The sequence below is a fragment of the Podarcis tiliguerta genome (genome assembly GCF_965153285.1).
Source record: "Podarcis tiliguerta genome assembly, chromosome: 6".
In the NCBI taxonomy this organism is placed as follows: Eukaryota; Metazoa; Chordata; class Lepidosauria; order Squamata; family Lacertidae; genus Podarcis; species Podarcis tiliguerta.
This window is the reverse complement of record NC_139539.1, coordinates 4,580,842-4,596,570: the sequence shown is the minus strand read 5'-3', so window position 1 is coordinate 4,596,570 and position 15,729 is coordinate 4,580,842. Positions and strand designations below refer to the sequence as shown.

Sequence of the window (15,729 nt, the reverse complement as noted above, 5' to 3'; positions counted from 1 at the left end):
GCTCACTTCGTTGTGGGGATTCAAACTGCCGACCTTCTGATCGGCAAGCCCAAGAGGATTAAGGACTCAAAGGTCCTAATACTGAATTTACAAAAAAGGTTTGAAAAACTAAATGGCAAGTTCACTGGTGTGGGCTGCAGCTAACGGCTGCCCAAAGGGACCTTAAGCAACTGGTGGCAACATCTGTGCTGAATCCAGGTTCGACACAGGACTTGGTAATTCGACTGATTTATTTACAAGGCATTATACAACTCCTTGGCCAGGTTCTGAACACAGGCCTGCAGCAGGGTTCTTGTCCACCCAAGGTTAAGAAATGGCAGCAGGAGGAGGAGCGTGGAGCCATGTCTGAAGTTAATTCATCGCCTGTCACCGAAGTTAATTCATCGCCTGAAGTTAATTCATCGCCTGTTACACGAAGTCAAGGGTGACGTTGCCTGACGATTCCTCGCGTTCCTTCGCCTTGATCTTAAGGGGAACTTATTCGCACGGTTCCTTCCTTCAGTTTGGAAACGGGTCAAGCGTCCTGATTGCTGCATTGATCCGAGACGAGCCCTTGCCTCCTCTTGAGGTCACGCCGGGCACCGGAAGCTGCAGTAGTCGGCCGATTTGAAGATGCTGTAGACATTCACCAAGGGGAACATGGTGACAGCTCCAAGCAGACCCCCCAGCTGCTCCATCGCTCCATACCACACGAGGGCGCTCTGGCTGTGGCCGCGAAGGATCACTCCTAGCATCACCTTGACGTACGCGAGGGTCCCGTTGAAGAGCACCCAGGAGATCACCTGTAGGCACAGAAGCAGCTGTGTTTGAACCTCTGCCATTGCATTCCTTTCTTGGCCCGAAGCCCACAAATTATCACCTTCCCCTTTCATTATTCCATTAAGCACACAGAAGCTGCATTGGAACAAGCTAAACATTAACCTAGGTCAACAAACTGCTTCCCACTTGGCTAGCCAGATACTTGAGATAAGGGTAATAAATAATAATAATAATAATTTATTATTTGTACCCCGAACATCTGGCTGGGTTCCTCCAGCCACTCTGGGCGGCTTCCAACCAAGACCAAAAATACACTAAAATGCCACGCATTAAAAACTTCCCTGAACAGGGCTGCCTTCAGATGTCTTCTGAATGTCAGGTAGTTGTTTATCTCTTTGACATCTGATGGGAGGTTGTTCCACAAGGCGGGCGCCACCACCGAGAAGGCCCTCTGTCTGGTTCCCTGCAAGCTCACTTCTGGCAGTGAGGGAACCGCCAGAAGGCCCTCGGAGCTGGACCTCAGTGTCAAGGCTGAACGATGGGGGTGGAGATGCTCCTTCAGGTATACTGGGCCGAAGCCATTTAGGGCTTTAAAGGTCAACACCTTTAATGAAAATATTAGCTTTCCTGTTCCCCACCCATCAGCAAATGGTGGTAGAGTGCTTTTAAACCTGGAGGCTCCATCTTGCCATTGCCCTACATGCTCACAGCAATCTCAGTTCGAGAGGGCAGTATCAGCAGGCTTGGGGGAATGGCAAAAATACAGAGAAGGGGAATTTTCCAAACCCCAGAGTGGTTTGGATGAACCTGCACCCCTCCAATAAGCACCCAAATGACGATTGAGCATGCTCAGTGGGCACAGAATGCTGATGATGGAGTGGCCGGGCGTGGGGTGGGAACAGGTGGAGGTGCCCCGAAAAGGGGCCTGGCTGGCTGAGTAGAAGCATTCCACGCTGCAACATTTTGTTGCAGGCTCCACTTCCCAATGGTCTGTGAGCGAGTGTTATGTAGCTAAAACAATGCCACCCACATGTGAGAGGGAGGCATGCGCAGCCCCCACGGAACCCACAAGGTTTGCAGAAGTACAAAACATGTTTGGGGCAAAAAAAAACCCCCAATGCTCAATAAGGACTGGTCATGCTTTCTGCATAACATACTGAGCAACTGATGGACTGTAGAAGGGGTGTTGGGAATGGGAAACATGGCGAGAGGGATGAACTGGAGCGGGTAAAATCCTAGAATCATAGAGTTGGAAGAGACCACAAGGGCCATCGAGTCCAACCCCCTGCCAAGCAGGAAACACCATCAGAGCACTCCTGACATATGGTTGTCAAGCCTCTGCTTAAAGACCTCCAAAGAAGGAGACTCCACCACACTCCTTGGCAGCAAATTCCACTGTCAAACAGCTCTTACTGTCAGGAAGTTCTTCCTAATGTTTAGGTGGAATCTTCTTTCTTGTAGTTTGGATCCATTGCTCCGTGTCCGCTTCTCTGGAGCAGCAGAAAACAACCTTTCTCCCTCCTCTATGTGACATCCTTTTATATATTTGAACATGGCTATTTTATATACCGTATTTGAACATCTTGAAGAGCATCAATCCCCTTTGTCTTGTGATAGGAAATTTGAGGTCTTTGTTATATGTTAAATGTTCATAAGAGTACCAACCAAGCACGTACATAGATCAGCGCAGGGGGACCGACCTGGAACCATTTTTGATTCCCAAACTGACCAAATGTTTTCTCTGCAAGGTCAAAGGAAAATGGAAGAGACTCCCCATTGTCTTTTCCTTCACAAATCCTGTCTTAAGGGTATGTCTCTGTTTGAGTAGGGTGTGAGCCTGTGACCTGGCCCAGGAACTAAGTATTTATCATTTCAAAAGACTGGCCAGGCTCCCCAGGCTATCCAATCAAGTAACCTGCCAGACAGGAGATAAACAACGACAGGAGAAAAACAACATTCAAATTTCTGTTTTAGACCGCCTTTTTGGTGATGAAGGTGTGATGTATCTGAGGGGTGGTCTTAGGTTACACCTCTTCTGTGATGTATGCATGATGTTTCTGGGGGTGGTCTTGATCTACAGGTGGCAATTTCAAAAGTCTTTATAAGGCTTTGCACACCACTGGTCTAGGTTCCTTCTCCTTTCCTGCGTGTGAGGGGAGCACCCTGTAGCAACAGATCAATAAAGATCAGGCTTACGAGCTGCTTTGCTTCTCAATATTCTCTGGTTGGCCTCTGTTATTTTCTCCTACCAATAGGGAACCTACGTAAGGACTCTATATGGGCTCTTGGATACCCCATAAGGGAACAAGGGCAGATTTTTGTTTACAGCAATCTCAGGTCCCACTTGTCTTGGCTAGTAGCCAAGTAGACCTATTCTCCTCCAGGAACTGGCATCATTTTCTTTTAGGGCAGGAGGGGAGAAGCTGTAGGGGTTTCTACCTGGCCTTTGGGACTCTCCCTAGGCCCCACCCCTCCCTGTAGGCCCCACCCCCCTTTGGCCTCACCCTGTGCCCTCCTCGAACACTTTAGCTTGGCTGGAATTTGTCCTTGAACCGGCCAAACACCTACCTCTTGCCTGAACAGAGGCTGGAGAAAATTGAATTTTCATATGCCTGCTGAACAATTGCAAAATCGGCACCCGGGGCCCTGACCCCTGTTGACCTCGGGCCACACCCACCACCGGCCCCTGGAAGGCTGCCTGGGGCAGAATGTGGCCCTCGCAGCCAGTGAGCAACCGTTGCAGCCTTTGGGTCCTTGTCAAGACCCATTCTGGGTTAGGAAGTTTCTGGGATCCGTTTGCAAAGCTGCAGGATACCCCATCACGTCTCTGAGCAGCGTCCCTCTTGCAAAAGCAGAGAATGCCAGAGCCTTCGGTGTAAGCTACTTACGATGAGCGCGTCTCCCCACTCTGTGTGGTTTAGGGGCGGGCAGGGGCTCAGGGCGGCCATGCCCATGTTGTAGGCGCCAAAGGCCGTCCCGGTGAATGCCAAGACGCTCAAGAAGGCGAGGGACCTGGGGGAGGGGAGAGCAAAGGAAAACATCAAGGCAAATAGGCAGCGAATTTCAAGCCAAATTGGGGTCAGGATTTCACATGGGATGAAGCCTCGAACAGAGAGCGGGAGAGATTCAGAGCTCTTTCGGATGACCTATTTATTGAGCATCTTTGATTTGCATTCATCCTGATTTGATTGCACCAATCTCAAAGCAGAGGTTAGATTCTATCAGGAACTGATTTCCTTACAGTAGGGTACACAACAACGATTCTTTTTGTCCTACATTTCCTTACAGGGTGTTTATTTCTTTAAGAACATTTATATGCTAATTGGATTGTAAAAAATAAGCTACCATATTTTTTGCTCCATAAGACACACCTTTTTCTTCCTAAAAATGTCTGTGCATCTTATGGAGCAAATGCCTGGTCCCTGGAGCCTAATTGCCCAGGGGTGAAAAGCAGATCATGCTTTTTTTTTTTTGGAAAGAGGGAAGTGAAACAAAGCCGCTGATCGGCAAGCGATCGGGAGGGAGATAAGGGACGCTAGAGATAAAGGAGGCTGCCCGGGAGGGGGGAGGTAAAAGCCCATGGATCTTCAGGATTTTTACACTGGGTCACCCCAAATTAACCATCAGATCACATAGCATGTCCATGGCTACAGCCTGCACCAAAAAAATCACGCACCCACTGTTGCGTGGGGCTGCAATGGCGCAAAAATGTGGTTACAAAGCACAGATCCACATGGATGCTCAGGATTTTTGCATTGGGTCACCCCAAATTCACTGTCAAATCACATCTCTGTGGCCACAGCATGAACCACAAAAATCATACATCCACTGTTTCGTTCAGAATTTTTTTTTTTCTTGTTTTCCTCCTCTAAAAACTAGGTACATCTTACGGTCAGGTGCATCTTATGGAGCGAAAAATACAGCAACTCTAAGGAGTGGCGGACTTCGGGCTTTAAATTTCAGTAGGGCCTGTGCGACACCAAAAATTGGTGCCACCCCCCCCCCCCCGCCTCTCACCTTCTCTCGTTCATCAGTGTTTCAGCGCCACCTGCAGTGCCCCCTCAGCTTGGCGCCTAATGTGGGCAAACCGGCTACACTTCCATAAACCTGCCTTGTTGCAGGATGAGAGGTGGCGCCTGGTGTTATGCCCGGGAACAGGAAGGGAGATGCTCCTTTACTTGGCAGGAAACGTTGCTGCTTGACTAATTGGATCTGGCTGATTGGTTATCTGGTTACGCAAATCCTCCGAGTTTTTGTCGCGATGTTTAAATAAATAAACCACTCTATTCTGCCTTAGTCAGACTACTCCTGGAATGCTGTGTCCAGTTATGGGCACCACAGTTTAAGAAGGATGTTGACAAGCTGGAAGGAGCGCAGAGGAGGCCGACTGAGATGGCCAAGGGTCTGGAAACCAAGCTTGATGAGGAACGGTTGAGGGAGCTGGGTATGTTTAGCCTGGAAAAGAGGAGACTGAGAGAAGATAGAATAGCCATCTTCAAATATCTCAAGGGCTGTCACATGGAAGATGGAACAAGCATGTTTTCTGCTGCTCTGGGGGGTAGGCCCTGAACCAGTGGATTAAAATTATAAGGAAGGAGATTCCAACTAAACATTACAAAGAACTGTCTGATGGTTAGAGGTGTTGGACAGTGGAACAGTCTCCCATGGGGGATGGTGGACTCTCCTTCCTTGGAGGTTTTTAAGCAGAGGTTGGATGGCCATCTGTCATGGATAATAATAATATAATAATAATTTATTATTTATACCCCACCCATCTGGCTGGGTTTCCCCAGCCACTCTGAGCAGCTTCCAACAAAATATTAAAATACAATAGTCTGTCAAACATTAAAAGCTTCCCAAAACAGGGCTGCCTTCAGATGTCTTCTAAAAGTCTGGTAGTTGTTCTTCTCCTTGGCATCTGGTGGGAGGGCGTTCCACAGGGTGGGTGCCACCACCGAGAAGGCCCTCTGCCTGGTTCCCTGTAACTTGGCTTCTTGCAGGGAGGGAATTGCCAGAAGGCCCTCGGCGCTGGACCTCAGTGTCCGGGCAGAACAATGAGGGTGGAGACGCTCCTTCAGGTATGCTTTGGTTGGGATTCCTGCATTGCAGGGGGCTGGACTAGATGACTGGGAGGGGTCCCTTCCAACTCAACAACCCAATGATTCTATGAAATGCAACCTTTTCTCATTGCGAGTTGCATCCCGAGCCTTCTTTAAGAGGGCGGTGGCAAAAGCAAGACCTACTCGTGAAGCAGAATCAATCCCAGAGCTTGGAGAACTCAAGAATTATTGCCAAGGGAGGGTGGGTACCTACCTGTTGGGCAGGAACGTAGAGATGCTGCAGGCAAGAGGGACAGCCATGGCACCCAGGGTGGTGGAGAGGTGGTAGGCTAAGTTGCTGTAGGGCAAGCAGGAGTAGCTCTGCACTGAGGGCAGGATGCCATACATCAGGGAGCTGCACCAAGCGATGAGGACATACATGAAGGCCAACGTGGCCCAGGAGTAGACAACCTTCTCTGGAGCTCCTTCTTCATCTTCTTTGGAACAACGTTCTGCCTTTCCCTCCACGGGGAAGTTAGCGAACCCTTCTTTCAGCCCTCCATCCGCAGGGATCTTCCGGATGGAGTGGAGGGTGATCTCGCTGGCGCAGAGTTCCTGCTCCGAAAGATCCCACACCCTGGGCAGGCGGTTGAGGAAGAAGAAAGCCACCAGGCAGGAGAACATCAGGCCGGACAGGATGAGGAAGAAGACCAGGCTGGAGAAGTTGGCGGGGGAGTAGCGGGTCTCTAGGCGGACAGGGATGGGGTCGCCCGCGCTCACGTTGCCCAAGGTGGCGTTGCTTCTGTGAGTGTGGTTACTTGGGACGGCAACCTCGACGCAGCTGGAGATCCCTGCTCCCTGCGCCAGAGCGAAGAGAGCAGGGACCAGCCCGCTGAGACCTTCCCCGATGAAGTAGGAGGTGATGTATCGAGGGGGGAAGCGAGCCATGAAAGGGAGGAAGGTGACGGAGGAGGTGCAGTCCACCAGCGAGAGGCAGAAGGTCAAGATGAAGAAGGCCATGCTGTGGCGAGCCCCGCCGAATTCCATGGTGTAGTGCCACAGGAAGGCAAGGAGGAAGCAGGCCACGACTCCGGTGGAGACCACGACGCAGATGACGAGGACCTCGCTCAGCAAGCCCGGCTTCCATTTGTGCATGAGGGTGATGAAGAGTGGGCCCACGTTGGCCAGCTGGATGATGATGATTAGATAGGAAGGTAGGTACCAGGCCTCGGGCAGAACGTTCACCAGCACCGGGAGCTCGACCCACACGCCGTTGATGGACATCCAGGAGCCGATCCCAAAGATGCAAGCCAGCACGTGGGTGAGCACAGCCATCTCGCTCCTCGGTGGTGTACCTGCTGGAGAAGAGAGACGGGTCAGAGGAGGGGTTGCAGTTCCTCCCAGGTGACCATCTGGGAAGGCTTGAAGCTGAAGCCATGTAAAAAGGATCCCTGGACGGTTAAGTCCAGCCAAAGTCAAGTCAAGTAACCTTTATTGGCATCGCATAAGAACATTCAGAATAGACAGGCCAGTGAGACCCCAACGGCACAGTCACCCGCCAAAGGGCAGAAGAGGCGAGCAATCCGCCTCATCTCTGTGGGTTTCCAGCAAGGGCAGGATCCTGTAGCATACTTCGGCAACAAAAAAATCAAATAGAGGAGCTTAGCTACTGTCTTGGTGAGCCTCCTGGTCTCTCCCCTGTAATAAGAAGCGCATAACCTCCATCTCTGGTTTCCATGTTGGAATACATAGATGGACTAGACTACAAAAGGGCTGCTGCTGCCTAGCAGAGAGTACTGTTCACATTCTTTTAAAGTGCTTTTTAATTGTGCATTGTTGTTTTTTAAAAATAATAATAGTTTTTAACTGTTTTTATGTGTTTTGGGGGGCTGTTGTTCAGCTGGTTCTGTTTATATTTTGATTATGTATTTGTGTTTTCATATTGTGGGTTTTGGCTTGTGAACCGCCCTGAAACCCATGGGTCTAGGGCAGTATAGAAATGTTATTATTATTATTATTATTATTATTATTATTAGTTCCTTGGGCTCCCTTCCAACTTTCCAGTTCTGTGGCTCTATGAGTAGATAAGCCACTGCCTGGTCTCATGTTACTCATTCATATATTTTTAAATTTATACCCCACCGTTCCTCCAAGAAGCTCAAAGCGGCATACATATTTCTCCTCCCCATTTTCTCCTCACAGCGACCCTGTGAGGTAGATTAGGCTAAGATGCAGCGACTGGCTCAAGGCTCACGAGCGAGTGGGGATCCGAACCCTGGTCTCCCAGGTCTTAGTCCAACACTCTAACCACCACACCACGCTGCCTCCTGGCTCTTATGTGGTGGGGTTTCTTCAGCAAAATCTTCCAAGTTGAATATGGCAGCGAGAATCCTGGCAGGGGCCAGGCATTCAGAACACGGGGCACCAGTTCTGTGCCAATGACGCCGGCTGTCTGCTTGTGTCCAGACCCAGTTTAAAGCCAGCACTTTGGGTACCCACCTTCCCCCCATACAATCCCCCCAGAGAGCGGAAGAATGCCCCAACTGATACGGAAGGGGGGGGCATGTCTTCTTCACCTCCTTCTTCGCTACAATATATCCATTTATTTCCAATTGTCAATGTCAAAAGGGACTAAAATCTATAAAATTCATAGAAAATCAACGTGCCAATTTGCTCAATTTCTCTAGGACTCCATGACACCTCCCTTGTCCTCCATAATCCCTCAAGCAAGGTGTCAAGACCCTAATCCTGTCAAATCACTCTGCCAAGCCTTTCCTCTGGGCAATGCCAGGTGGCAGACTATTCATACATGGACCATTGTCTTCTCATCACCGGTACTCAGGATGTGCTTATCTGCGCATATCTCCAGCTCTGCATATTCCCCCCTCCCTCCTCCATATGTTAATCCTGTGTAACCCAACCTCTTCTTAATATATTCATGATGTAATCTGTGTAACCCAACCTCTTCTTAATATATTCATGATGTAATCTGTGTAACCCAACCTCTTCTTAATATATTCATGATGTAATCTGTGTAACCCAACCTCTTCTTAATGTATTCATGATGTAACTGGGATGTATTTTGCACTGTATTCTGGGACATGGAGGGAAGTTTCAAAAGTTCGTGTCACCCCTTTCTCGCTGTTCAATCTCGCCTTGAACCTGTTGCACAATAAACTTGGATCTTCTGCAGTTTGCTCCTCTCCGGCTGAACTCATTTTCCTCCGCAGGGACCCGCGGACTTAGTCTGATGAGCTGGGTGGCAGAGCAACCTCGTGCCCAGATTTTACCATAACAATGGAGACCCCATGCCCTTGCTGCCCAAGGCTGTGAGGTTGGTTGGATTGCTAATTTCTTAAAAGAAAGAAAAAATGGAGAAGGATGGATGCAACGCTCCAATCGCCTCATGGTCTCCTTGTCTGAGAAACCTTGCAGTGCTAAAAACTGCTTAGAAACGTTAATGATTATGTAGTACAGTGGGAAAAAATGCCTTAAATAAACTCACTCAATCAAAATGGGTTGATAAAGACCGTAAGGACTTGGGGCCACCTCTACTCTTTCAAGAAGCACCTAACGCTCGTTCTACTGCTGCAAAACGAGATGTTGAAAGCAAGTTTGCTTAAGATAAACCTCATCATAAAACCAGCAGTTTTTAAAAACATATACAGTACATTGCGAAATAAAAGAGCACATTCCAATACAAGTCAAATGCTTGGGTAGGCTGCTCAAATACCTCAAATGTCCTCTTGGCCTCCCACCCTCAGACTTTGACTCTCGGAAACCTGGAAGCGTTGCGCAAGAAAACCACACGGGCTCAAAGTGCAGGATGCCTGATTCACCCAAAGACTGTAAGTGGAGCTGCAGGGAACAAGATTAGCAGCATCTTCCAGAGGGCTGTACCAATGCCAACCCGAATCAGAGTAGACCCATTGAGAGTAACAAATGACCGTCTGTCAGGCTTTCTTCAGCTGCGGTTCCTGCATTGCTAGATATATATACACACACACACACACCGTATTTTTTGCTCTATAAGACTCACTTTTTCCCTCCTAAAAAGTAAGGGGAAATGTGTGTGCGTCTTATGGAGCAAATGCAGGCTGCGCAGCTATCCCAGAAGTCAGAACAGCAAGAGGGATTGCTGCTTTCACTGCACAGCGATCCCTCTTGCTGTTCTGGCTTCTGAGATTCAGAATATTTTTTTTCTGGTTTTCCTCCTCCAAAAACTAGGTGCGTCTTGTGGTCTGGTGCGTCTTATAGAGTGAAAAATACAGTAATTAAATTTTCTGTTTTAAAATTTAAAATACTCATTTAAACATCCTCAAGATATCAATGACTTTCCTTCTTCCCTTCCCATGGTTCATTTTGCATATCATAAATCCCTGCATATTTTACAAAAACTCTACCAAACAATATTCCATTATTACAGCCATCAAAACTTATTTGCACTGTCGATCTTAATGCTGCTGTTTTCAAGTGCACACAATTTCCCCCCATGTATTCAATAAATGTTTTCTAATCTGCTCTAAACGTATGTTCTTCTCGTTCTCTTATTCTATATGTTAAGTCTGCAAACTGCACATATTCCGTCAACTTCAGTTGCCATTCTTCTTTCGCTGGGACCTCACTCGTTTTCCATTTGGGGGCAAACAAAACACGGGCCGCAGTAGTGGCATACATAAATAACCTTTTTTGACACCTGGGAATTTCCAGCTGGACTCTGTTTTTTTTTTGTGGGGGGAAGTACTTTTAAACATCTTTTTCCAATTCATTATAGATTATTTCCCAATACGCTTTTACCCTTTTACAAGCCCACCACATGTGAAAGAACATTCCCTCAACCTCATTGCATATTCGGTTCCTGCACTGCTGGGGGGTCAGACTACATGAGCCTTGGGGGTCTCTTCCAGCTCTGAGATTCTATCTGCATCAACACAACCATCTGCCCCAGCTGCAACAAAACATGTCTCTCCCTTATCCATCTCTACAGCCACAGCAGGCGCTGTAACTCTAACGGTTTGACGTCATCCACAACAGAGCATCCCTCCATCATCTCCCCAGACGGGCGGATGCCAACATACACCACTTACTTAGTGCCATTAATTTCTGTAGGTCTACTCCGAGTCAGACTTAGCTGGAGGGAAGTCATTGCTTTTAACCATGCGCTATGCGCAAAATGCGACGCGGGTGGTGCTGTGGGTTAAACCACAGAGCCTAGGGCTTGCTGATCAGAAGGTTGGCGGTTCGAATCCCCGTGACGGGGTGAGCTCCCGTTACTCAGTCCCTGCTCCTGCCAACCTAGCAGTTCGAAAGCATATCAAAGTGCAAGTAGACAAATAGGTACCACACTGGTGGGAAGGTAAATGACGTTTCCGTGCGCTGCTCTGGTTCGCCAGAAGCAGCTTAGTCATGCTGGCCACATGTCCCGGAAGCTGTACACTGGCTCCCTCAGCCAATAAAGCGAGGTGAGTGCTGCAACCCCAGAGTCGGCCACGACTGGACCTAACGGTCAGGGGTCCCTTCACCTTTACCTATGCACAAAATGCGCATAGGTAACAGGCTGGTTAACAGGAGGCTCAGCTGGGTGGAGAAGCCCATGTCTTTGATTCCACCTACCTTCAGTGATGGAAGCAGATCTCCAACTTCACTTTCCTAGGAGAACAAGGGTGACTCCTTCCGCTCTAGCCCTCACAGCAGGAAAAGGTCCCAGGGCATGCTGGACCCAGTGCCTTTCCTCATTTATCCCAACCCAACAGAACCTGCCAAGGTGCGAGACCATTTTCGTGCTCAAGACATGGACCGGGATATGCTGAGGCTGGTTTCTGCTCAGGCAGGTTCTTTAGAAATCCTTGGGTGTCTTCCAGAAGCTCCGCCTTGAAACTGGAGCCTCGGAAGCACCAAGATTGGCATCCGTCCGCCCCAAAGGCACTATTGATATTTGATGAAGTGGCTAAGCCAGCTCAGCTGGATATATTATGGCTGCCGGGAGCTATTAATCCCTCTCTTCTGCCCAGGCTGATCCGCAGAGTGCAGAGTGGCAGGTCCTGCCCTTTGGAACTCCCTGCCACTTGATGCTAAGCAGAGGGCATCGCTGCATCCCTCCTTTGGCACCTGCCAAAGAGCTTTCTGCTCAAGCAAACCCACCCACCCATTAAAATCCATTGTTGCATATTGCTTTAAATGTTTGTTTTGCTATTGGGATTGTAGTTCCATTCGTGTTTCTCAAGCTGACCGTAATCAATTTCATGTTTCAAGTCAAGTTTATTCTATTTTAATCGGTTATTTTAGCTTATAATTTACACACCCCCCCCTATTTTTTAAAACTTTGATCATTTCAATGCATGTTTTATGTTCTTTGGGGGTGTTTTACTCACAGTAGACCCACTGGAATTAATTGCATGAAGTAGGTTGTAGCACCCTTGTAAGGGACACCCCAAAGGACATCTAGTCCACCCCGCCCCTGCAACGCAGGAATCACAGCTAAATGAACATGACTAAGTTAGGCCCAGTAATTTCAGCGGGTCTACTCTGAGTAAGTCAAGCAGGGTGCAGTGTGTCAGACTAGGACCTGGAAGAGACCAGGGTTCAAATCGCCCTGCTTAGTCATGAAGCTTGCTGGGTCATTTTGGGCCAGTCACTGCTTCTTAAGCCTAACCTACCTCACAGGGTTGTTGTGGGGGTCAAATGAGGAGGTTAAGAGAACCGCAGACACTAATTTGAGCTCTTTGGAAATAAAGCGGGATGGAATTGCAATAAAATAAATACATAAATCTTAGTTGACGGTAAGGTAAAGGTACCCCTGCCCGTACGGGCCAGTCTTGACAGACTCTAGGGTTGTGCGCCCATCTCACTCAAAGAGGCCGGGGGCCAGACACTTCCGGGTCACGTGGCCAGCGTGACATCGCTGCTCTGGCGAGCCAGAGCCGCACACGGAAACGCCATTTACCTTCCCGCTAGTAAGCGGTCCCTATTTATCTACTTGCACCCAGGGGTGCTTTCGAACTGCTAGGTTGGCAGGAGCAGGGACCGAACAGTGGGAGCGCACCCCGAGGCGGGGATTCGAACCGCCGACCTTTCGATCAGCAAGCCCTAGGCACTGAGGCTTTAACCCACAGCGCCACCCGCGTCCCTTAGTTGACTGTAATCCTTTGCAAACCGCTTCAAAGTTTTATTTGCAATTAAGCAGCATGCACATTTATTTTATTTTATTTTCTGATAAATAAAAATCCTGGTCAGGGGCATTAACATTATTACTTGCCTGCTTACACCACAGAGGTCTCAACTTTTTTTAAAAAAGTACACCATTTTAAAGACTGTAAGTGTGGATTAAAAGCAAACAGACATTATAGTACATGGAGAGGCTCTGAATTTGCTAGTTCCACTCGCCAACCTCTGCTTCCCCCCATCAGACCTTCCCATTTCCCCCAAAAAATGCAACTCCTAAGTCTCTTTTCCACCTGCTCAATCTTGTTTCCGAAGCTGCTACCTCTTTCTTCCATTCTGCACACTCCTAAACCCAACAAACATGGCTGGTGACCAGGAATTATGGGAGCTGTAGTCCAGCAACACCTGGAAGGCCACAGGTGAGCTGCCTCTGTTTTGAAGTTTCGTAGGTTTCAGCGGAGTTAACCACAAACCAATCTTTCTCAATGAAACCTGTGGTTGTTGTTTTTTAAACGTCCTTAAATTACGACTGCATCCTGCCCTGTTAATTATTTTGAAAAGTGTTCCAGGCTATAGGAAGAAAATTCAGGTCCTATATCCGCCTACATGGGAGCAAGTCTCACTGAGCTCTGTGGGAATTCCTTCCGAGTAAGCTTGTTTAATTTGGCCACCTCATGAGAAGAGAATAGTCCCTGGAAAAGACCCTGATGCTGGGAAAGACTGAGGGCACAAGGAGAAGTTGACGACGGAGGACGAGATGGTGGGACAGTGTTCTCGAAGCTACCAGCATGAGTTTGACCCAACTGCGGGAGGCAGTGGAAGACAGGAGTGCCTTGCGTGCTCTGGACCATGGGGTCACGAAGAGGCGGACACGACTAAATGACTAAACAACAACAAGCTTGTTTAGAGTTGCACCGCAAGGCAGGTCTCTGCCCTGAGGAGGCTGCACTCCAAAAAGGCAGAGGAGATTAGGTTCGAGAATTTTGCCTTCAGTCCTGCACCCACTTAAAGGTAAAGGGACCCCTGACCACTAGGCGTTTAAAAGGGGAATGTAAACTTTGCTCAGTAAAGGAACTTGCTAACACAAGTTAAAGGTAAAGGTAAAGGGACCCCTGACCATTAGGTCCAGTCGTGACCGATTCTGGGGTTGCGGCGCTCATCTTACTTTATTGGCCGAGGGAGCCGGCATAGAGCTTCCAGGTCATGTGGCCAGCAGGACTAAGCCGCTTCTGGCGAACCAGAGCAGCGCACAGAAACGCCGTTTACCTTCCTGCCAGAGCAGTACCTATTTATCTACTTGCACATTGAGGTGCTTTCGAACTGCTAGGTTGGCAGAAGCTGGGACCGAGCAACGGGAGCTCACCCCGCCGCGGGGATTCGAACCGCCGACCTTTCAATCGGCAAGCCCTAGGCGCTGAGGCTTTTACCCACAGCGCCACCCGCATTACCCATGCACCCACTTACCTGGAACTAAAAAGCACTGAAGTCAACGAGACTGCTTCACAGCTTGTGTGCATAGGGTTGTGCTGCTGATCTTAAATCCTTTCCATGTCAATCTTAGCTCAGTCATTGTGACTCATCCTCACCTACCTCACAAGGTCGTCGTGAGGACAAAATATGAGAGCTTCTTGTATGGCTACCCTGAATTCCTCGTAGAAAGGACAACATACTAATGTGTTAAGTAACATTTTAAGGGTTGTTCTTTAGAAAGGGGCTGGCTTCCAATCTCTGTTCAGTCTCTGGCTGATGAGCAGACTTAATATCCACTTCATATCTCTCCATCTAGCCTACTTTAAAGGATTGGTGTTGCTGCTGCTGCAGCTGCTATAAGGAACCTCCCAAAACTCTTTGAAACAACGGTAGGATTTAATTCAAAAAGAGAGTCGCCAAGCATGTGTCTAATCAATCTTTTCATTGCTGCTGACTCACCCTTTGCACAACGAATTAAATCTCTGTTTCTCTCTTTCCGGAAACAGGCAGACAATACTCTTCAAACACAACCAAGAATGTGTGGCAGAAAGCAGGGAGGGGAAGAGGGAGGAACGAAAGGGTTTTAGCCTAAGCGAAGGTTCCCTCTCTTAAAATTCCAGCCCTGGTTTTCCCCAGCTCCCATCCAGCAACTCTTCACAATTAAGGCTGCAATCCTAATTTAATTTACACTTTGGAACTCCCCGCCTATTGATTTCAGGCAAGCACCTTCACTGTGCCCTTTTTCGCACCTGATTAAAACATTTTTGCCTAGACGTTTAGAAAGTCGATGTGAGTTTTAATTGGTTCTTTATCTGTTGTTATTTTAACTTTTTGAAAGTCTTTATGTTATTGCTGTTTTCTTGTTGATGATTTTGTCGTTATGCCTTTTTTTGTAAAAGGCTTTGAGGTTGCTGTTGTTACACTCAAGTGGTGTATAAATATTATGATATAAAAATAATCATTTACCTGGGAGTAAGCCCCACTGGATCTAAAAGGAGCTACCGGTACTTCTGAGTGGACAAGTTTAGGATCGGTTGCAAAGTGCTGCAACCCTTCTTCCTGCATTCATCTTAATTTTCTTGCAAGGCATTTTTACACCTTCACAATAATCATTTTAGTGCATTTCCTCATTGCATCCCTTGTCAATTTCTTTCCTTCTTCTTTTTTTGTAAAAAGGCGGATCTGTTGTACCAGGTTGACAGAACCCTTTAAACCACTTTAATTGTGCAACCCTAAATTTATGGTAAGTGTTCGAATCACTCCTGCAAGTGGCAGTCTGGAGGCACCCAAAAAAAGTGTT

General features: G+C 48.1%; 3 protein-coding genes across 8 annotated transcripts in view; 1 reads left to right on the top strand and 2 right to left on the bottom strand.

Moving 5' to 3' along the window:
- Positions 1-15,729, bottom strand: part of ANGPT4 (angiopoietin 4) — a 210,665-nt gene that overhangs the window by 42,321 nt on the left and 152,615 nt on the right. The window lies entirely within an intron of this gene.
- FAM110A (family with sequence similarity 110 member A) overlaps positions 1-15,729 on the top strand; it is a 273,110-nt gene that overhangs the window by 182,069 nt on the left and 75,312 nt on the right. The window lies entirely within an intron of this gene.
- SLC52A3 (solute carrier family 52 member 3) lies at positions 213-14,649 on the bottom strand. 5 transcript variants are annotated; one of them, XM_083447512.1, is made up of 5 exons: positions 11,412-11,632; positions 9,532-9,656; positions 6,073-7,153; positions 3,648-3,771; positions 213-782 (listed from the first exon to the last, which is right to left on the bottom strand). In XM_083447512.1, the coding sequence occupies exons 3-5, from the start codon at positions 7,131-7,133 to the stop codon at positions 570-572; spliced, it is 1,398 nt and encodes a 465-aa protein (XP_083303638.1). In that variant the 5' UTR covers positions 7,134-7,153; positions 9,532-9,656; positions 11,412-11,632; the 3' UTR covers positions 213-569. The 5 variants fall into 5 exon arrangements, with proteins under 5 accessions (XP_083303638.1, XP_083303639.1, XP_083303640.1 ...); XM_083447513.1 differs by lacking the exons at positions 9,532-9,656; positions 11,412-11,632 and adding an exon at positions 14,424-14,649 and having other exon boundaries at positions 6,073-7,156; XM_083447514.1 differs by lacking the exons at positions 9,532-9,656; positions 11,412-11,632 and adding an exon at positions 14,424-14,649.

Excerpts from the sequence above, each read along its gene's own strand:
- SLC52A3 (XM_083447513.1), bottom strand. The coding sequence starts at position 7,133 with ATGGCTGTGCTCACCCACGTGCTGGCTTGCATCTTTGGGATCGGCTCC. Across the intron at positions 3,772-6,072 it reads TCTACGTTCCTGCCCAACAG|GTCCCTCGCCTTCTTGAGCG; the intron begins GTAGGTACCCAC and ends CCCCTCCCCCAG. Across the intron at positions 783-3,647 it reads AGTGGGGAGACGCGCTCATC|GTGATCTCCTGGGTGCTCTT; the intron begins GTAAGTAGCTTA and ends CTGTGCCTACAG.